Source organism: Rhineura floridana, chromosome 8 (assembly GCF_030035675.1).
Source record: "Rhineura floridana isolate rRhiFlo1 chromosome 8, rRhiFlo1.hap2, whole genome shotgun sequence".
Taxonomy (NCBI): domain Eukaryota; kingdom Metazoa; phylum Chordata; class Lepidosauria; order Squamata; family Rhineuridae; genus Rhineura; species Rhineura floridana.
In genome coordinates this window covers 7,070,994-7,093,831 of record NC_084487.1, presented here as the reverse complement: position 1 = coordinate 7,093,831, position 22,838 = coordinate 7,070,994, and the positions used below count along the sequence as shown (strand labels likewise).

Genomic DNA, 22,838 nt, shown 5'->3' with positions numbered 1-22,838 from the left:
CTGTGCCATATTTTCAAATCCTTTAGGCTACACTAAGGGCTCCTTCTCATGTTACCCTTGAGATGCAAGAGCTGCTACAGTGGGGCAAAGATACTTTCAGAAATCCTGGGCTGCACTGGAGGGGGGGGAGCCCCCATACCAGTGTCCCATCTCTCAGACACTGGGGCAGAGTTGGCCAGAGTGAGCTCCCCTAAACCACCTGGAGCCTCTGGGCAGTACCTTTGTGACAAGGGGAAAAGTTTATTTCAGCAGTCCAGGAACATTTCTTTAGTGTTCTCACATGGCATTCTTTTCAACATGTGATAGAGTAGCACTATAGTGTCCTTTGTGTATCATGGCGTGTGTTTTATTCCACATTATCTGGTGTCAGCCTTTCATACATCCCTAATAGCAAAATTACAAGCAGGTTCTTTGCTGCAACTGGAAAGTGTCTTTTGCAATGGTATTGTGTGACAAAAAGTCTGGCTACATGTTACCCTCATTGTGTGAATAGTGTCCATAAATAACCCAGGCTCTGGCTGTTGAGAATCTGGAGACAGGCAGGGAAACCTACAGGGAAACAGGAGCTCCTAACCACCTTTATCCATCTTTATTAGTGCTACGTCCCTGCTCCTCTCCCTAATGACACTTAGCTGGTTAAATTTCTACCCCCTTGTACTGATGTCTTTAGGGATTTTATGGAATTGTTTATGTATGGTTCTTTGTACGTTTTCATATTTTTAAATGTCTGTATGGTTTTATGTATGCTTTGTATTTTTAAATCTATGTAATCCTCCTCAGACCCACATTCCAGGTGAGACGAGGACAACAAAAATAATTTTATTATTATTATTATTATTATTAAAGGTGACAAGCTTGGAGAAGGGTGGCCAGGGCCCCTGGCTCGCCTGTGGGTTTGCTTACAGACCCTTCTCCAGTCTCCTCTGCCTGCCTCCAGGGAAGCTTCAGGAATCACAGCAGTCAAAGCCTGGCTTACACTTGGATACTTTTCATGTGATGGATGTAATGCATAGCCAGGCTCTTAATATTCAATACTCTATAAATTTAAACACTGCATAAATTAACATATCATCTTTCAGGGGCAGTGGGGGGAGTGAGAAATGCCACCACTTGAAAAGCAGAACCCTGCTACTTTCCCTTTAGGAATCTGCCAGGTGAGACAAGGAAATACAGGTGGCGGCCCATCACACAGATTGCTGATGGTTAAAAAAAGAAATCATTTCCACTGTAAGGGATGCCCTGTATGACACAGAGAAGATTGAGCTGGGTACGCAGGGGGTTCGTTCTGTGTTTTTGAAGCAACAGCACTTACACCTGCAACATTTTGGATTAATTGCTCAGAAAACTTGCTAATTGTTGGACTTGCTAATTGTTGGACATTTCCCTTGGTTAAAAACAATATCTTGCACACGTGCCAAATTATTCTCTGCAATGACTTCAATCAGAAGAGCAGACAGAGGACTTTCAGGCAGAACACCACAACACCTCAGCATACTTCTAGGTGCTGGATACATGATAGCAATCATCAAGACAAATAAGAGTACAGTAGGGCCCCACTCATACGGTGGGTTACATTCCGGACCCCCGCCAAAAAGCAAAAACCGCCGAAAAGTGGAACTCATTGAATAGAATGGTGCGCAACGCCTGAAAACTTCTGTAAAAGTGGAACAAGCACCGTATGAGTGGGGCTTTAGTCTAATTGCGTCTAATTGCGACCGCTGCATAAGCGAAGAGCCGTAAAGCGGGGCCCTACTGTACAAGAGGCTTAGCTGATAAAGCTAAATGGGTTATTTTCAGTTAAGTCTTACTCAGTTTATCGTGTCTATTAACTTTGATGGGGCTACTCTGAGTAGGACTAGCATTAAATACCACCCAATAACTCCTCCCACGCCCCATCAATAATTTCAAATGTTATTCCAAAAACTGAAACCAATAGGCTTTTTGATCTCTGATGAACTTGAACTGGATTTTTGTGTGTGTGATGGTGAACCCCCACCCTTCAGCTTTGTCAGATGACCCCGAGAGGTGGACCTAGCTCAGAGAACTGGCACAATGCCCAGCAAAAAAGAGGCAGCATCCCTTGCCTATATACACAATAACAGGCAGCCAGGAACAGGGGAGGAGGTTATCAGTGCTGGCGATCTCAGGGCTGGCAGACGCTGTTTCAAGCAGCCTGTGAGCAGCTCAGCCTGCAACAAGCAAATAATTGTTTAGGGTGGAATAGTCAGGTCAGCACCATCAGAAAGAGCAGGACAGGTGGGGCCCTATTGCTTCATGGGGTCTCTTGATCCTGCTGGGATGAAAACTAGAGTATGGCCCCTGGTTATCTGTGGATGTGATACTGTAATGCCAGGGAGATCAGGCCAGCCATTCTGTCTGTCACCAGGCAGCCCCAGTGGCCCAGGAAACAAGGCACTTGGGCTTTGAAGAAGGCTAGGACTGAGGAGGGCAGCTGTGAGAGAACTAGAAAAGGTCCTCAAATGCAAAGATGTATCACTGAACTCTAAAGTCAGGATCATTCAGACCATGGTATTCCCAATCTCTATGTATGGATGTGAAAGTTGGACAGTGCAAAAGGCAGATAAGAGAAAAATCAACTCCTTTGAAATGTGGTGTTGGAGGAGAGCTTTGTGCATACCATGGACTGCAAAAAAGACAAATAATAACTGTCACTACGAAGCTAAAATGATGAAACTTAGGTGATCATACTTTGGACACATCATTAGAAGACATGATTCACTAGAAAAGACAATCATGCTGGGAAAAACAGAAGGGAGTAGAAAAAGAGGAAGGCCAAACAAGGGATGGATTGATTCCATAAAGGAAGCCACAGACCTGAACTGACAAGATCTGAACAGGGTGGTTCATGACAGATGCTCTTGGAGGTTGCCGATTCATAGGGTCGCCATAAGGTGTGATCGACTTGAAGGCACATAACAACAAAAGCATCCCAAAGTGGTGATAGGGATGGGAGAAGGAATGGTTGTCAGGAACTGGGTGTGTGCATCTCAGAAGAGGGCCTCCAGCAAGTAGGAGCTGGTGTTTTACTCCTTGTACCACTAGTGCCCTACTTGCTCTTCAGGACTGGAAAACTACGCTTTGTGGTGCAAGTGTGCCACCTAAGCAGCAGCACCTCCCAAGCTGAGGAGCATTCTGCCCTGCTCCCTCCTAGATAGCATGGAATGGTGCAATTGTTGCGAGACCACATACTTTGCACACAGAGAAGGTCCTTGGCATTTTCAATTAAAAGGATCAGGTAGCAGGTGATGGAAAAGACCCTTTTCTTCCCAAGATGCTGCCAGCTGCCAGTCAGTCATCTACTGGGCTAGCTGAGTTGGTATAAGGGAGCTTTTGATATTCCTCTGTCTGCAATGTTGTCAAACTCTGCAGACGCAGTAATAACCCTATTTCCTAAAATGTTTGCTGGTATCTACAGCATAGTGCTATGGTGACACAGAGGTAGCATCTCTTGTAGGACCTCCCTGTATTCAGGGAAGGGAGACACTGACGTTAGCTACACAGCTCACATCAGTCACAGATAGCCACAGAGACATGTGGGGTGCCCATTGCAGGCACTCAGAACATGCTTGAAATGTAGGTGCCCAAAGTACTAACACAGCCTTTCCAGTCCTGGTCTGTCACACGGAGAATGTTGTAATAAGAGTAAATTTCAGAATGCAAGTGGGAGATGCCAGTTTTGATTTTTCTCCCAACACCTACACACACACAAGAAGAAATGTCCCTGTCCCCCATCTCAGCTCTCTCATTCCTCCAGAAGTTACTGGTAGCTTATCTGCTGAGCCCTCTGGTCTGGTGGTGTGGTTACTCAATGCCAGGTGAGTCCATAATAAGACCATGCTCATCCACTTCTTCATGAATAAAGAGGCTGACTTGGCATGTATTGCTGAGACTTGGATGGGTGAGCTGGAAGAGCCTTACCTAACTTAGCTGTGCCCATGTGGGTATTCAGTACAGCACCAGGCTAGACTAGGGAACTGAAGGTGGTGTTGCTATTGTCCACAGAAGCACCACCTCCTTCACTGGGAACTGTCTTTATCTTGGGACGGGCTTAGAGGGTCTGCGCCTGGTGTTGCGCCAGAGAGACAGACTAGGGATGCTGCTGGTCTACTGACCACCTTGTTGCACAGCAGCATCCCTGACCAAGCTGGCTGAAGTGGTCTCAGGTGTGGTGTTGGAGAACCCCAGGACGATAGTTCAGGGTGACTTCAACGCCCACACGGAAGTGGCTATTGGGCCAGCATGGGACTTCATGGCCTCCATGACAACCATGGGACTGTCGCAAATGGTCATTAGTCCAACACATCAGGCAGGGCATATCCTTGATATAATCTCTACCCCAAGTGATATGAGGGATGGACCAAAGGCAGGGGGCATGCAGTACACTCCCTGTCATGGTCAGACCATTCCCTAGTTTGGATTGCAAGGGTGGTGGGCCCTTTTGGATGGCCCACCCTTGGAGACCAATGGGACCTGATGTGTTCCTGCATGCTTTAGGGGATTTTCCATCAGAGAAAGCTGACGATCCTGTCAAAGCTCTTGTCTTGCTATGGAATGGCGAGATGAAATAGGTGGTTGACACGATTGCTCCGGAGTGTCCTCTCCAGTTTTGTGGAGCCTGAGTGGCTCCTTGGTATTCTGGGGAGCTTTGGGCTATGAAGCAAACCAAAGACTAGAGCACAAGTGGCGCAGGTCTCGCTCCAAAGCTGACCAAACACTACTTAGTGCACACAAACATGCCTGTCATGTGGCAGTGTGGGCTGCGAAGAAGGTTCACATTGCAGGTTGTGCTGCATCCTCCAGTAGCTGGCCACCTGAGTTATTTTGAATGCTTCGGAAGTTACTGACTCCCACCGGGAGGGAGGGGGCTCTGGAGCATTTGAGGACCTGCTGTGACCAACTGGCTACACACTTTGAGGATAAAGTTACTCAACTTTGGAGTGACCTTGCCCTGACTCTGCTGTTGTTGCAGTTTCAGTAGTTGCAGTAGCTACCTATCAAGTGGCAGTGAAGGCAGAAAAGAAAAAGTTCTTTGCTGCCTCCATTGCGTCCGCAGAGTGCTGTCCCAGGAGGCTGTTCCAAGTGGTCCGAAGCCTGGTCGGTCCAGTTACTCAGGAACCCTTGGAACAGTCAAAGGCCTCCTGTGACAAATTAGCAAAGCACTTTGCTGATAAAATCGAACACTTACGGAACTTGATCCCGTATGCCGTGGATACAGTGGATGAACCAGAGATGGCCAGATGCAAGCCGGTTAAATGGGATTTGTTTCGGCCTCTCCCTTCTGAGGATGTGGACAAGGTGCTCTCAACTGTAAAGCCTACCACATGTCTAAATGATCCTTGCCCGTCGTGGCTCCTTGTGAGCTGCAAAGAGAAATTGGGCGAGGGGATTAAGGCGGTGGTTAATGCATCCCTAGAGGAGGGTGTAATGCCATTAGCCCTCAAGGAGGCAGTCGTGAAGCCCATCTTAAAGAAGCCCTCCTTGGATCCCCAAGTTTTGAATAACTTTCGCCCTATTTCAAATTTACCATTTCTAGGCAAGGTCATTGAGCGAGTGGTGGCTAATCAGCTGTCGGCACACTTGGATGAAACGGATTATTTGGATCCATACCAATCGGGTTTCAGGACTGGACATGGAACTGAAACAGCCTTGGTCGCTCTGGTGGATGATATGAGGAGGGCATTAGATAGGGGAGAATTCACCTTTCTTGTCCTCCGCGATCTCTCAGCGGCTTTTGATACTGTCGACCACAGTATCCTTTTACATCGCCTGGAGGGATTGGGAATAGGAGGCACTGTACTGCAGTGGTTCCGCTCCTTTCTCTCCGATAGGCATCAACAAGTAGCATTGGGGGAGGAGGTTTCAGACCCTTGGCTTCTCAATTGTGGTGTGCCACAGGGCTCTATCCTCTCTCCCATGCTATTTTATATCTATGTGAAGCCGCTGGGGACTATCATTAGGAGATTTGGGCTGCAGTGTCACCAGTATGCAGATGACACTCTATCTCTCGTTTAAATCCTCACCAGAGTTGGCTGTGGAGACCATGTCCAAGTGCCTGGAATCCGTGAGTGGATGGATGGGAAGGAACAGGTTGAAGCTGAATCCTGATAAGACCGAGGTGCTACTCGTGGGGGATAAGGGAAGGTTGGGAGATATTGACTTGATGTTCGATGGGGTGAAATTGCCCCTAAAGGACCAAGTCCGCAGCCTAGGGATTGTCCTTGATTCCAAGATGTCCATGGAGGCTCAGATTTCGGCAGTGAGCCGGGCAGCTTGGTATCAATTACACCTCATACGTAGACTGCAACCCTACCTCCCTGTTCATCAGCTCCCATTGGTGGTACATGCCCTGGTCACCTCTCGTTTGGATTACTGTAATGCGCTGTACGTGGGGTTACCCTTGAAAATGGTCCGGAAATTACAACTTATACAAAATGCTGTGGCTCGACTACTTACAAACTGTCGCCGCCGGGAACACATCACCCCAGTGTTAGTTCATCTACACTGGCTCCCAGTTGTTTTCCGGGCCCAATTCAAGGTGTTGGTATTAACCTTTAAAGCCCTACACGGTCTCGGCCCAGTTTATCTGATGGAGCGCCTCCAACGCCACCAATTATGCCGCCCGACAAGATCAGCCACACAGGGCCTTCTCTCAGTCCCACCAACTAAAACAGCTAGGCTGGTGGGGACTAGAGAGAGGGCCTTCTCAGTGGCGGCCCCCACTCTCTGGAACTCCCTCCCATATGATCTTCGACATGCCCCTTCCCTGAATGTATTCCACCAGGCCTTCAAGACCTGGCTTTTCAGACAGGCCTTCGGGACTTCCGGGGAGGGTTAATCTTTTTGACTAATTGCCTGCTACTCTGAACTGTCACTGTTTTACTGTTTTATTGTTGTACTGTATTTATTATGATGTATTTTAATTGAGTTGTACGTCGCCTAGAGTGGCCATTGGCCAGATAGGCGACTTATAAATTAAAATTATTATTATTATTATTATTATTATTAATTACTGAATGCTAGAGTGGGTAATGTGTTGTGGGATCAGTTTCAGCTTATACAGTCAGCTGATGTGGACAAAGTGCTGGCAGCTACACACCCAACCACCTGCCCTCTTGAACCCTGTCCCTCCTCGCTTATTAAGTCTAGCAGAGGGGGGTTGACAGGTTGGATCCAGTGTGTGGTTAACACTTCATTGCATGAGGGGTTGTCCCTGCTGCCTTGAAAGAGGTGATAATGAGGCCACTCTTAAGGAAACCGGACCTGGACCCCGTGGACTGTTATAACTATCGACCAGTCACAAATACTCCCTTCTTGGGGAAGGGGATGGAGAGGGTAGTAGCGAGGCAGGTGCTAGCATTCTTGGATAACATGGATTATCTAGATCCATTCCAATCTGGGTTCAGGCTTGGCCATGGGACTGAGTCAGCTTTTGTTGCCCTGATGGATGACATGACCTCTGTAGAGAGCAGGACAGGGGGAGGGCAACTTTGTCTTCAATCAACCTTGCTCTTGTCCTCAATCTCTCTGAGGCTTTTGATACAATTGACCACAGTATCCAGCTGAGCCAGCTCCATGGAATGGGATTGAGGGCACTGTGTTATGGTGGTTCCTGTCCTACTTACATGTGACGATCCCACCTTTGGCTCCACCTGTCAGGTTCCCACCTGCTTGTGGCTACTGCCTTTCACTAGGCACCACCTCAGGACACCACCAGTCAGGATCGTCGTTTTTATTTTTTCTCACTCCGCTCTAGCACAGATCTCTCAAGATCCCACTGCTAGGCAGCACCACCAGCCACTCCCTGTAAACAATACTGCTAGAGACTTCGCCTCAGTCTCTCTATAGCTTGTTACTCTGTGTCTGGGTGCCCTTGCTGTCCACAACCCCCTTGTATCTTTGTCTATAAAGCATACAATCCTGGGTTGCTCTGGATACTTGACGTTGTTACAATATCTCCCTTCACCGCTGCCACCATTAGATACAGTTTCCCTTCAGCCTTGGTAATTACCCTGCCCTCCCTTCTGGTCTGTGTATCCCCAGCCAAGGATCAGGCTTTTGGTAAACCAATAAAAGTATTTATTTGATAACACTAGGAAATAACAAGATTACTTTAGGAATGTTTAACAAGCGTGTGGTTTCATATAGTGTCACTCTTTATGTTTCTGGTCATATATATTCTGCCTAAATACCAGCCAAATATAATCCAACGCTCCCTCAGAACTTTGCCAACCAACCCATCCAAATAACTCTCCACTAACAACTCTCCAACAATTCTCACCAACCGACCCCCTCTCAACTGTCATCCTCCCATTTATACCTTCAGCCATTCAAACACTCAGCCAATCATCATCCAGCATTCTCCAGCCTTCCAACCCATGCTCTCCCCCCTCTCATTCAATTCACTTACCATATATCCCTTAATAAACCCGCACTTACAATATTTACAGGTTTTAACATATAAGGACATCACATTTCCCCCCCCTTTAAATAAAAGCAAAATATTACTCTTTTCCCAAGTCCAGAGAGTAATGTTGGGCAATTATTTTTGGCCCTCTGGCAGCTGAGCTATGGGTGCTGCAGGGTACCATCTTATCCCCAATGCTATTTGATATTTATATGAAGCCACTGGGAGTTTTGGGGCAAGGGGTCATCAGTATGCTGGATGACACTCAGGTCTATTTTTCCATAATATCCTAATCAGGAGACATTGTGTGCGTCTTGGACCAGGGACACATTGATGGAATGGATGAAGGAAAGTAAGCTGAGCTTGAATCCTGGCAAGACAGACGCAGTGTGGGTGACTGGTTCTCTTGTCTGGAAAATTGATCCAATTGCCTACTGTGGATGGGATTGCACTCCCCCTGAAGGAGCAGATATGCAGTCTGGGGGTGCTTCTGGATCCTGCTCTATCAGTGGAGGCACAGGTAGTCTCAGTGGCTAGAAGTGCCTTTTATCAACTGCACTTGGTAAGAATAAGACCATTCCTGGACTGGGAGAGCTTGGCCACAGTAGTTCAGGCATTCACGATTTCAAGACTGGATTACTGCAATGCACTCTATATGGGGCTTCCCTGAGACTTGTCCTGGAAACTGCAATTAGTGCAGAATGCTGCAGTCGGATTGCTGACGGGGTTGAGACCATGTCTGCATTTAACACTTCTGCTCAGAGATCTGCACTGGTTGCCAATTTGTTACTGGGCCAAGTTCAAGGTGTTACTACTAGTGTATAAAGCCCTTAACCGCTTGGGACCAGTTTACTTGTGAGACTGCCTTACCTCATAAATGCCCACTCAAGCACTTTGCTCTGTGGAACAGGCACTTGTTACAGGTGCCACATAATACTGTACTTGTAAGAAACCGTTCTTGTAGTGTAGCATCACCTGCTCTTTGTAACTCCCTGCCTATTGACATTAGGCAGGCGCTTTTGCTGTATTCCTTTCTGCCCTTGGTTAAAACATTTCTGTTTAGGCAAGCCTTTTCAGACACATAGATGTTCTGTTTTAATCCCTTTAGTTAGTAGCTGTTTTAATTGTTTAAATATGTTTTAATTACTTTTTAAAAACCGTTTTATTGATAATTTTAATGTTTTTTGCAAACTGCAACATTTTGTTAAATAAAGAAATAACCAACCTTAATCCTTGCTTTGCCAGCTTTCTAGTTGCAAGATGGGATAGTTTTTGCTTTTTTATTATACTAAAAATGAAACCCACACTTGCAATCTGAAGTGGTACAGTCTAGTTTACTATGCTTGAAGTGGTACAGTCCATTCCTAGTTACCACCTGAGGCCTCTGTAGACCAGGCCTGGGATGATTATGAATCAGTAATGTTCCCCCCCCTCCCCTGCTAAGGTTCCACTCTTGCTTTTAGTGTGCATACATGTTGATTCCAAAGCACTGCCTTGTCTTGATAAACATAACCATGATAAGCAATGATTGTTGTTCCACCTTTCCTTGATGGGGGGGGGGGGAGAGAATATATCAATAATATGCTTCATTTTATCAAACTGCCTTGAGAGAACTTCAGATAAAGATTTAACTCAAGATACAGCGAAGTGTCAAAGCCCTCAATATTGGCAGTTCCATGAGGTTTCTCTATGGGAGAGATAGAGCCAGGAGATTACGGAGTGTAAAATACGGAGTGTGCAGATGACAAGGCAAGCTGATTGCAATCGAGGCAGGAAGGAAAGAGGAGTCAATAAATTCAATTTATGAACAGTACAAGAGTCTTCGACTGCCGCTCCAGTGGGCAGCATCACCACCTGGAATTCAGATTTCCTCTGGTGTTTGCCTCGCGGCGTTATTGAGCCAACTTCCAAATGTGTTTTTGTTGTTGTTCTTTGGTAGCCAATTTTGGATTGACTTCTTCATCCCTGATTTCTCTCTCCTCAACTTATCTCCTTGCACGCATTTGCCTGCGTTAATCATTCCCTATTCTCATACTGCCATTTTCATAGTGGCTTCAAAGTAACTATTTGTTTTGACTCCTCAGTGATAAGCAGGTTAAAAAAAATTACATCCCCACCTGCAGTCTATGAGGACTATCAGTCGATGTTTTTTTTTTTTAAAAATATATAGCTCCTTCTCATATATTTTCAATGGTTAGATAGCAGTGCTTTCTGTTCCTGTATGGGCACATCTACACATATATTAATATAGTTTAACTGCCATTGTTGCTCTCAAGAGACTCCAGGAACAGCCATTTTTGGAGGGTATTAAGAATGCTCAGAGACCCCTGGCCTCCTCCTAGAACGACACTGTCCAGGATTCCTTGGGGAGAAGTCTTGACCATCTGGCTTAACTTGCACTGAAAGTGATGCTCTGTGTATTCATATCCTAGAACAGGTATGTAACAGAAAAGAAGGCATCACTCTACATTCTAAACGTGCGGTGCAACATGTCACAGCCACCATGAAATCCCATTAACAAGTGGACTATCAAAACGTAGCCATTATCTGCTGTAGAGAGGGGAGTGTTGATATTCAAGAGTGTAGGAGGCACAGGCAGCAGCAGTATGTAATGCTACTATGATTGGTAGCAAAATGTGAACAATTCCGGCTGTTTTGGCAGTGTTGGTGTGTGTGTGCATGCATAGAGGTGGTTTTCTCAATTTCTATGAGCCTTTGCAGCAAAGGAACTGCTGTGGAATACGTGAAATTCCCCAAATAAGCTAGGTAAATTATTGTACTAGTGTATGGATCATTCCCAGTTGCTGGTTAGATACTCTGGTCCAGGGTGCATGTTTATAATATAATACAATGGCTCCCATGGACCACATGAAAATTTGCTAAGGGTCTTGGTAGACCACTTAATGATTTCTTTGCCTGTTTACCCAATGCTAGGCGCTATGCTAGATGCCGTATTATTTTTAATTGTATTTTTATTGCTTCCTTTATTTCTTATGTTGTATTTTATTGCATTATAATTTGAATTTCATAGAATCCTACAAAATTTAAATTACAGGTGTGCTTCACAGACATGCTGCGTATCACCTGATGAAGCTTGTGGACCACTGGTGGACCACGGACCACAGTCTGGGAACCCCAGACCTCGTGCATAGCTTTGCATTCACAGCACCTGAAAGTGAAGAAGACTGAGGGATCACCTATCAAGATGGGCAAATGAGTAGCATCTTAATCTATGAGCCAAAGGTAATATCTTGAGCATGAAAGAAATAAAGATGCTTTAATTTGCGCAAACCAACCTGTGTGCGCATCTTAGAATCTCCACAAAAATAAGGACTGCTGTTATTTCCTAACTCTCCTTTGAATATCCATTGTGACGAAGAGTGCCTCAAAGAGTTCAGCTTGTCAGCTGCTTAAAGATCCAGAGCCAAAGCCCTCTACATTTCATGCACTTTCTTATGACTAGCATTCGTCTTAAAACAGGGGTTCTTAACCTGTGGTCCATGAACCCCTGGGGCATTGCTTCCCAACCTTTTTTGAGTATGGGACCCCCTTTGTTAGCTCAAAAAATTTCATGACCCCCCCAAAATTGTAATTTTAGTCTCTTTAAATTTAAAAAAATGGTGAGTGGCAAAAATCACATATCCAAATATCCCTTTCCCCAAAAAAGCTCCCTGGAAACAGGGAGGTGTTGCTTTCTTTTCTAAATGCAAAGGTCCAATCAAATTGGGATCCCCCTCTGCCCCAACAGTCTGAAAATGTACCGTCCTGTCTCCTAACACCAGTGGGTTACAGTGTTGGGTGAAGATCCAGGTTCAAATCCCCACCCAGCCATGAAGGCCACTGGGTGACCATGGACCAGACACAGTATCTCAGCCTGACCTACCTCACGGGGTTGGTATAAGGATACAACGGAAAGGGGAGGAACATGTGCACCACCTTGAGCAACTTGGAGGAAAGGTGGGATAGAAATACAATAAAAGAGGTTTAAAGATGTTCTCAAAGCTCTAAAACAATTTAACATAAGCATTGAGAACTGGGAAGCCTTGGCCCATGAGTGTCCCAATTGGAGGTCGGCCATTATCAAAGGTGCTATGGTCTTTGAAGAAGCACAGGTACAGGGCGAAAGGGACAAACAAGCTAAGTAGAAGGCACATCAAGCAAATCCTCATTGTGACCATCTTCCATCTGGAAACCTTTGTCCGCACTGTGGGAGGCTTTGTGGGTCCAAAATTGGCCTCCACAGTCACTTACGGACCCACTGTTAAAGACCTTACCCTGGAAGACAATCTTACTCGGCCACGAGTGATCGCCAGTGAATGAATGACAATCATAATTAATTACATAAATACATTTCAGCTGCAGTATGTGGACCCCAGCCTCAGCCAACCTGCTGAGCTTTTTAATCATCATCATCATCATCAAGATGCAGCAGTATGGTACTGGTGGGGATGCTAGTGACGACAAAAGTATGGATAGATTGAGGAGGGTTTTTTTTTTAGTACTTTCAGGTCTTGGGATGAACTTCAGAACTGATGACTTGGTTAGCGTGCACTTGGGGAGTGAGAGTGGAACAGAAAACAGATCAGCGCACACACACACAGAAACACACCTGCCCCTCCTGCAAGCCTCTGCAGGAGTGCATGCATTTGGGCACGTGGGAGGGGGGAAGTCTTCAACTGCTACAACATCTTGGAGAGAGACATTGGTGGTGCGGAGTGTAGGTGGAAGAAAGGGGCGACACTGGCACACACACAGCCTCAGAGATGGGGGGCGAGCAAGTCCTGATCTTCCTCACTGCTCCTTGGCTCCGTCTGGGTGGCCTCGCAAATAAGCATAATTTTTAAAAGGACGTGGCAGCGAGCAGGAGCCAAGAAAGGCAGGCAGGCGGGTTGTCAGGAAGGAAGGGGGAAAGCAGCGTTTCCTTGCAGCCTTGCTTTTTTTTGCTCCACAAAAAGCCCTCTCCTCTCATTCTGAGCAAGGGAGTCATCAGCAGCAGTAGTGCAAGGAGACGGGAGCTAACAATAGTAATCTCCTCTTCTTCCTGGTAGCTCCACCCTCAGCCTCCTTTGGCATCTGCAACATGTTTTATAGGCAGATGTTTGCCCTTGATGTTCCTGAAAGATGCTCTGGCACTTCAGCAAAAGTCCTCCCCCTCTCGTTTAGAGCAAGGGGGAGGTATCATCTGCAGTGGGATTGGGGAGCAGACAGTGTCCAGGGAATGAAGCGTTTTTAATACATATATATATTCATTTCTTTACTGTTCGTGGCCCCCAGGTTGGGACCCATTGCCCTAGGGAATCCATTGATGGGCTTCACAGGGTCTATGAACTGGGTGCAATTTTTTTAATCAATTTCTAATGCAATAAAATAAATTGTATTTATTTATATATGGGGCTCCCAGTTTTCATCCGATTCTCAAAAGAGTCCGTGATCCAAAAAAGGTTAAGAACCACTCCCTTAAGAACATAAGAAGAGCCTGCTGGATCAGGCCAGTGGCCCATCTAGTCCAGCAACCTGTTCTCACAGTGGCCAACCAAGTGCCTGGGGGAAGCCCGCAAGCAGGACCCAAGTGCAAGAACACTCTCCCCTCCTGAGGCTTCCGGTAACTGGTTTTCAGAAGCATGCTGCCTCTGACTAGTGTGGCAGAGCGCAGAGCACAGCCATCATGGCTAGTAGCCATTGATAGCCCTGTCCTCCATGAATTTGTCTAATCTTCCAAGCTGGTGGCCATTACTGCATCTTGTGGGAGCAAATTCCATAGTTTAACTATGCCCTGAGTAAAGAAGTACTTCCTTTTGTCTGTCCTGAATCTTCCAACATTCAGCTTCTTTGTTTTTTTTTTTGTTTTTTTTTTTTTTTCAATAATTTTTATTCAAATTTTCATAAAACATACAAGACGAAATCATAAAACATTCAAAGACAAAAAACAAAATCAAAAATAGTTAAACAAAAAAAAATAAAAATAAAAATAAAAATAAGAACTTTTCTCTATCCATTTTCTCAATGCCATGCATAATTTTATACACTTCTATCATGTCTCCTCTGACCCGCCTTTTCTCTAAACTAAAAAGCCCCAAATGCTGCAACCTTTCCTCATAAGGGAGTCGCTCCATCCCCCTGATCATTCTGGTTGCCCTCTTCTCAACCTTTTTCCAACTCTATAATATCCTTTTTGAGATGAGGCGACCAGAACTTCAAGAACTGTGGGCTATGCTCTGCATTGTGTATTGTGTTAGACCATTGTTCCTGTAGTAGTATCAAGAGATCCATACCACAAAGGGGAAGCCTTCACATAGGGGAAGCCTTGGTTCACAGGACAGAGCCACACTGTGGGGAAAAAAGCCTGCCGCTTCTTTAAAAATGAAGATGTGCATGTGATGCCCCTGTATTTATAATGCTGTAAATATGGTAAGTGTGGGTTTATTAGAGTATATATGGTATGTAGAGTGAGTGAGAGGGGGAAGTACATGGGCTGGAATGCTGGAGAATGTTGTATTATGATTGGCTGAGGGTTTGAGTGTCTGAAGGTATAAATGAGAGGATGACAGTTGAGAGAGAGTTCTGTTGGTGGGAGTTCTGAGGAAGGTTGGAGTTGGTTTTGTGGGTTGGATTGGATTAGGCTGGTAGTGAGGCAGGTTATTGACGACTAGTAACAAAAAGAGTAATGCATCTGATGAAACCATACGCTTGTTAAACTATACCTTTAAGTAATCTTGTTATTCCTGTGTATATGAATAAATATTTCTTGGTTTACCTAACACCTGATCCTTGGCTGGGTTTACACAGACCAGAAGGGTGGGCAGGGCATATACCAAGGTTGGGCAACAGTATCAATGGTGGCAGCGGTGAAGAGATAGTGTAACATCATCAGGTATCCAGAGCAACCCAGGGCTGTATGCTTTATAGGCACAAAGATACAGGGGGGTTGTGACCTGCAAGTGCACCCAGACACAAAGTATCAATAGGCTTGGAGAAGACTAAGGCACAGTCTCAAGGCAATATTGAATTACTGGGAGTGACTGGTGCTGCTGCCTAGCAGTGGAATCTTGAGAGATCTTTGCTAGAACCTGTGAGAGAACCATTTAAAAACCAGGACCCTGAGGTGGGACCATGACAAGGCGGTAGCCACAGGCGGGATCCTACCAGGTGGTGGCCTGAGGTGGGATCCTGACAGGAAGGGACCTGACAGTGCACCCCAATATGTGTGTGTGTGTGAAACTGCATCCTTCATAAACAACAAAAAGAGCAATAAACAATGGTTGGGGCATTGCTGCAGAGCAAGGAATATTCTCTGTTATTTGTCAATTAAGTCTACATGAATACTTATGGGGCACAGAATAGTGCATTTTGGAAATAACCGAAGGGGGAAAAAATGAAACACAAGATGAACCTTTAAAAAGAACATTGCTCAGGCATACGTAGGCAACTGCACCTCATCAGTGATGTCACAGGCATCTAACTGGCAGTGGAGATCACAGAGCAGTCTGCACAGCCAGAGAGATACTTCAGGGGAGATGGTGCATTTCTATAGCAACACCAAACTACTGTTTTGAGCGCTGGGGGAAAAAACAGCAATCCCCAAAACAGATGCATGACTTGTAGGGAAGACATCCAAATATTTTGCAATAGAAGAGTTGTGTGTGTGGCTATTTCCCCAAAACAAAACAAAACAAAACGGAACTGCTTGTATATATACTGCCATCGTGAAAACTAGTATGTTCAGGGGTCAAAACAGAAAGTTGACGCTGGATGCTGAAATGATATTGTCTGAATGAAGAAAAGAAGTATAACCAGATTTCTAGGCTCTTATCTGAATTCTAGGTTCTTCTCAGAGTTGTGCACCACATCCTCACAGAGTTGCAGGGTGGAAGTGGAAACCCAGATCACTTTGAACAGTGAGGAGTAGTGGAATGTGGCTGAACAAGATTGGTTTCTGACCAAATGTGAATGCTGCAACTGTGACTAATGATTCAGTACCCAGATATTCTCCTCCTTCTCCCCTAGCAGCCTCAAACTTTGTGGGTCTGAATGGGGACAAAAGTATAAGAAAGGACTCATGCCTGCTTCCCCTCTCTGTCACCAACTGAATCAGAGCAGCTGTGAGGGGCTACCCTGCAGAAAAACAGGTGTGCAACTCAGAGACTACAGCAAGCAAGTGAGCAACACCCAGGGTAGGCAACAATCATGCATCTATAAAGATGCCATAATTGGCCCTTTCCATCTCTCAGTTCCACACATATGGTCTGCACCAGCTTACTGTGTTCTCTTGAGAGACTCCACAAAGTAAACTTGGCAAGCTGACTTGACAACCGTTATAAACTGCCTTGTCCCTGGATTTGCAGACATGCAAAACAAGCAAACGATAGCCATACAAGCCAGAGCATGGCTTCTGGCCCTACCAATCCACCAGGGATGCTCTCTGAAAGACAACAGGCCAATGGAAATGGAATTATAACAAGAGCAGAAGAGGCTAATTTAAAAAGCACCACCAGAAGCAAGCCAAGTGGATGTGCAACTGCCTTTGCTGGCAATACTGCTGCAGAGCTGCTGGATGAATTCCAGCCAAAAGTTCTCCCATCACAGCTGAAATAGATGGGAATTGAGCAAGAACACTCCAAAAAATTCAAGAGATGTATACCTCTAACTGTGTTTCTCCAATTGCCCTCTGTGAGGGAAACTTCAGGAGCTTAGATAAAGTCAAGGTGCTCAAATTCCCATCGTACTAGAAGGCTGCCTGGCTAGTGCCTAAGTGCATGAACCAGAGTGTGGGTCAAGTCCCTTCAGTTCCCTACCTGGAGAATAAGTCTGCATAACAAGCAGCACATCAAGCTGATGAAAGCCCTACCAGATATGTAATATGACCTCCCATGTGCTTAACTCTCTCTTCCTCACTTCCAGTTTTGCAGTCTCAAGAAGACAGTTTGTTGTTGCTATGTGCCTCCAAGTCGACCACGATTTATGGCGACCCTATGAATCAGTGACCTCCAAGAGCATCTGTCATGAACCACCCTGTTCAGATCTTGTAAGCTCAGGTCTGTGGCTTCCTTTATGGAACCAATCCATCTCTTGTTTGGCCTTCCTCTTTTTCTACTCCCTTCTGTTTTTCCCAGCATTATTGTCTTTCCTAGTGAATCATGTTTTCTCATGATGTGTCCAAAGTAGGATAACGTCAGTTTCATCATTTTAGCTTCTAGTGACAGTTCTGGTTTAATTTGTTCTAACACCCAATTATTTGTCTTTTTCGCAGTCCATGGTATGCACAAAGCTCTCCTCCAACACCACATTTCAAATGAGTTGATTTTTCTCTTATCAGCTTTTTTTGCTGTCCAATTTTCACATCCATACATAGAGATCGGGAATACCATGGTCTGAATGATCCTGACTTTGGTGTTCAGTGATATATCTTTGCATTTCAGGACCTTTTCTAGGTTTAATGAATCCCTGGCAGACTGCCGAATGTGGCTGGTGGGCTGCACTCAGCTTAGTGGGTCAAAAATTGTGCAGCCCCAGGCTACAAAATCAAGGGCCTTGAAAAGAGAGAAAGCAAGCAGGGCGTGGACTGCACACGAAATGTTTGGAGAAGAAAAGTGAGAAGTGGCATGAGCAACAGGCTGCATTAAATGATGTCCTTCAACTGATGGAAGGAACTTTGATCCAGCACAGGTTGCTGTCGCCATCCAGATCTGATAAGAGAGATTTGGAGAACCAGGTGGGAGGTGGCACCGGAGGCTGTAAGCTGGGGGAAGAGGAATCTGTGAAAATAGCCTGCCTCCCCATTGTGTTGATGGAGCATCCGCTAGACCAAAGAACATTCTGTCAGTAGAGGGACACCCCTGGATACAACCCGACACTTCATGGCGTTGGCATGCAAAAATCCTAGAAGAAAAGATGCCAGTCTTTTGCTTCTCACATTTCTGATTTAGCATTAAAGGGCCAAAACAAGGATGTGGAAAGCTGCTGTGTGGGTTTGTAGTAACGAGGGTGCCAAGCAATGTGAAGAATCAATATTTGCAACAGCGTAACTCAAGTCTGGCTAGAAGCATCAAAAGGGAAGGATTTAAAAGGTGCTTGAAATGCAGACACGGAATTCAATCCCAAAAAATGTAAAGAGGACCACAACAGTTAAAGAGAATCTATAAATTAAAAGCAAATCTGGGGAACATAAAACCCCAATATTAAATTGTTCACAGTATTAGGTATTAAACAATACAGTAGAAATGGAATAAAATGGGCCAAATCCTAAGGACACACCAGAAAACAAGGATAAAGAGGTGGAGATAATTGCTGCTTTACAAAATGGCCAAAGGCAGGAACCTGTCAAAGATGCCCAGGGAAGAGCTCTGAAGAGATTCCCCCCTCTCCCTGCTCCCTTGTGCTGCTTTCTAGGACCTACCTGCTTGGCATGGTTGACACACTTTAAGTACTCGCTGGCCAGGGCTGAGCAGCTGAGCGTCTGCTGGGAGTTTTCCTGATAACACTGGAGGATTTTGCTCTGCAAGTCAGCACACACTGGATGAGACTCGTATCGCCTACAATGCAGGGGGAGAGAGAGAAGAAAGATGTTTAATGGATGCTTGCACAGTAATTTATATGAAACAATGTATTATTGTATAGAAGATGTCACTGTAAGAAATCAGGTATTTATTTTCTTAATTATTTATTTTTTAATTATTTATTTATTACATTTCTACCCCACCTTTCTTTTTCATGATAGAAACCCAAGGCGGCTTCCATACGGTTCCCAGGCGGTCTCCCATCCAGGCACTGGCCAGACCTGACCCTGCTTAGCTTCTGCAGGGTGCTGGCCTCATGTGCCTTCAGACCATAATTATATGATCATGATCTTCAGAGAGAGAAAACAAGAGCAGCCTTGGATCAGCCTAAATTTTCGTCCAGTCCAGCACCCTGTCACAATACTGGTGCCTTGAGGGCTCCTAAAAGGAAGGGCAGGATATAAATGTAATAAAAGCCCTTCCCTGTTTGACCTCCAGCAACTGGTTCTCAAAAGATATTGCCTCAAGATCGCTTTGCAGTCATGACTACTAATAAGAACTATCCTATGGGGAGCTTCTGAGAACTGGCTCCCCATGTGTTTTGGAAGCATTCTGACATACCTTCAGAATTATTTTTTTTTGGGGGGGGGGATGGCTGTGCTGGTATAATCAGAAGTCCCACTTCCAAATTATACCACTGCAAAACTGCTCAGACAACCATCACTTGTGGGCTTCAGTTTTCCATCAGCACCCACAGTGCAAAGAATGCATAGTTTTGTAACTTCCCTAATATGAAGGCCGTTTGCAGGCGCAGGTTGAATTCAAACTGCACCTGCAAATGGAAAGTTTTCCTCTGCAGACACTGAGAGGAAAAAATGTCTATTTATAGGCACAGTATAAAATCCACACTGTGCCTGCAAACGGACTTCAAAGGGGCTCACTAACATCACCAATCTGCTCACTTTCAACTCCCATTTGGTTGTTTGTAGCTGTGTCTTTACTTGCCCCGCACTTGACAGCACATATGACATAGGTGTGAGACAGGTGGTTGTGGTTTGTAGAAAATGCCTCATGGGCCTAATTAGGCTTGCAGGCTGGAGGTTCCCCACCCTGTACTACAGCCAAAGGAACTCTTCCTTCCAGATGTTCCTTCCTAGCAGTTGGGATCTCTTTTGGAGAGACCTTGTTCCCTGCCATCTTAAAGCCAGATCAAGTCTGAGAGTGGAGCATTCTTTAAGTTGGCATCCATCTTATGGAACTTGCTGGTGGAAGAGATACAACCTGGTCACTTCTCTTATTGCCACTGAAAGATGAAGAAAGGTGAAACATGGAAGGCCTGCTTCTATTGTTAATGTATGTGGACGACTGTGAGGGATTTAACAGCTAGAGTTTTAGTATTGTTCTTCTGTGGTTTTCACTAAATCAGTTTCAATTTCAAATTTCAAAAAGTTGCAAACCATCTTGAGTTGAGGATGGAGACAGGATATATATTATATACAACGTAAAACAAAGATATACTGATTGTATATCATAAGAAGGAAGCTGAGCAAATCATACATGTTCAAAACAAAAATAAGGAGATGGGATATAAATATTGAAAATAAAAGATTAATTAATTTAATGTGCCATAAATATTGTGAGTGGTAAAGGCATGCAAAATGCTAAGAAAGTGGTAAGGGAGGTATGCTATGGGTATTAAAAAGCAGTTATACAGTGTTTTAGGCTGTTCAATGAACTTCACATATATTATCTTGCAATCCTTACAACAACCCTGAAAAGGGGTCAGTATTATTGTATGGTAAATTATGTGTGAGTGTAAGTCTGAGAAAGAGTAGCTGGCCTACCTAGTGGGTTCATGACTGAGGCGTGGATTTGAACTGGGGACTCTCCCCTTTCTAGTTCAGTTTCTTAGCCACCATTGCAACTTGTATGCAACTTACTAGAGGCTGGGTCTGAGTTAGCCCCGAATTTCATTTTGTAGGCATTTTAGTCCACCCTCTGAGTATGGCATGATGGCATTACTTATGGAACAGAGCAATCACAATAATGGCAGCCACTGCAGGCCACACCTCCAGTCTCTCTACCATCACCCCTGACCCCCAGGAACTGAGGAATGCAAGTTCTGTTTCTGCCATTTGGCAGATGGAAACCACAAAGTGTTTTAAATGCATCTCTCTTATACATTTTCCCCATAAATCCAACTTGCAGCGCAAACATACCTTTCAATATCGCATGATCAGTGACACATACTAATCTATGAGAGTGTTCTCTAATGAATATTTCCATGTTCCTTATTTTGGATTGGCTTAAGAATAACTATAGTTTAATAACAAGGATGAAAGTGAGATGTAAAGCAGTCAACTGATCCTCAGGGGAACTTGCTTCTTGGCAATACGTAGAAGCAAAAAGAAACCAGAGGCGGTTAAATTTCCTCTATTTTACAGCATGTACCAGATACAACATCTCTCCAGCACTCTTGATCATTATGCTGTATCACGGCAAAACATTCAAAGCCAAATTTAAAATCCACTCTAGTATTATTTATTTATTTATTAGCCATGCTCTGTAGGCTGACAGAGTTCAGGCTTCTGCAGATGCTTAAGGACCAGTGACTTCCTTCCATGTACACATACCCTTAGTAGCTGCTGCTGTCAGCAAGTATTTTTACATACTTGGAGGTGGGGGGGGGGAGGACCATGGTGAAGCACACGTTTTGCACTCAGAAGATTCAATCCAGTTAAAAAAAGGGATTTACATAGTAGGTGATGGGAAAGACCTTTCTCTGCCTGAGACTCTTGAGAGCAGCTGCCAACCAGAATAGTAAATAATGAGCTGGGGTAAAGGCAGCTTCTTATATGCCACATCATGTAAACATGCATCACTGCCAAATGTTGGAGAAGAGGTGCAAGCTGTTGCCAATGGAGACACAAACTACTGTCTGAATATCCCGCCACAAATTTGCATATAGGATGCGACAGGGTCAGAAGGCAAAATGTGCTCCTGTATCTTCTGCAGAACTGATCTGCAGATTGCAGTTTCAAGTCTGGGGTTTTGCCTGGGCTGTCACGTTTAAGCATTACATGACTATGTTAATTGCTTCCACACCAACCTGTGATCTTCAGAATCATACCTGTATTAACACAGCCATCTACTATGATTGCAAAGGGTTTGGGGTACAAAAGTAAACTTGCAAGGATGATCTGAGGACAGGGCAGCATAAAGTGTGAATCAGCTCTTGGTTGAGATAGACTTTTGTGGACTGATAATGCCAGAAGCATCCAGAATTTATTCATTTATATTAAAGTTATAAATATCTTTAAACACACCTTTTAGGGCAGATCCTTCCCAGGTTTGCTCTCAGACAGCAAGTGCCTACTTATCCCTATAATTCTTTTTTTCAACCAGCAACAATAGGCCTGAGCCAAACACCGACCTTCTTAATTGTGCCCTAAGAAGTTTACTGTGTCACAATATGAGGACTGCTGCTGCAGAGTCTGTGACCGGTAACCTCGATGTTTGCAGCTGCATCAATCCCAAATAAAGCTTGAAGGGACACAACGTGCACATGCTTTGCATGACTTATGACTCACCACTCGCATGATTCACCAGTTCTAATGAAGCCTAATGGAAGCCCAGCTGTGCATTGCTAATAAGGTTTGTTCAGAGAGTCACTGCAAGCAAAGCAATTAACCTAAACTTAGAACAGCCCCTGAACTGTTCAGATGAGGGAATTCTGATGGCATGACTTTGCCCCCTTGATTAAAAAAAAGTGTCTTATCCACTTTTTTCACTGTCCAACTTTCACATCCATACATAGAGACTGGGAATACCATGGTCTGAATGATCCTGACTTTAGTGTTCAGTGATACATCTTTGCATTTGAGGATCTTTTCTAGTTCTCTAATAGCTGCCCTCCCCAG

At 44.8% G+C, this 22,838-nt stretch overlaps 1 protein-coding gene across 2 annotated transcripts in view; it reads right to left on the bottom strand.

The window, feature by feature from the left end:
- The window catches only part of CHCHD3 (coiled-coil-helix-coiled-coil-helix domain containing 3), a 320,988-nt gene that overhangs the window by 2,506 nt on the left and 295,644 nt on the right, over positions 1-22,838 (bottom strand). For both annotated transcript variants that reach the window (XM_061582659.1, XM_061582658.1), the window contains one exon: positions 18,819-18,954. In XM_061582659.1, the coding sequence (XP_061438643.1) occupies positions 18,819-18,954 (136 nt within the window). The remainder of the gene's footprint in view (positions 1-18,818; positions 18,955-22,838) is intronic.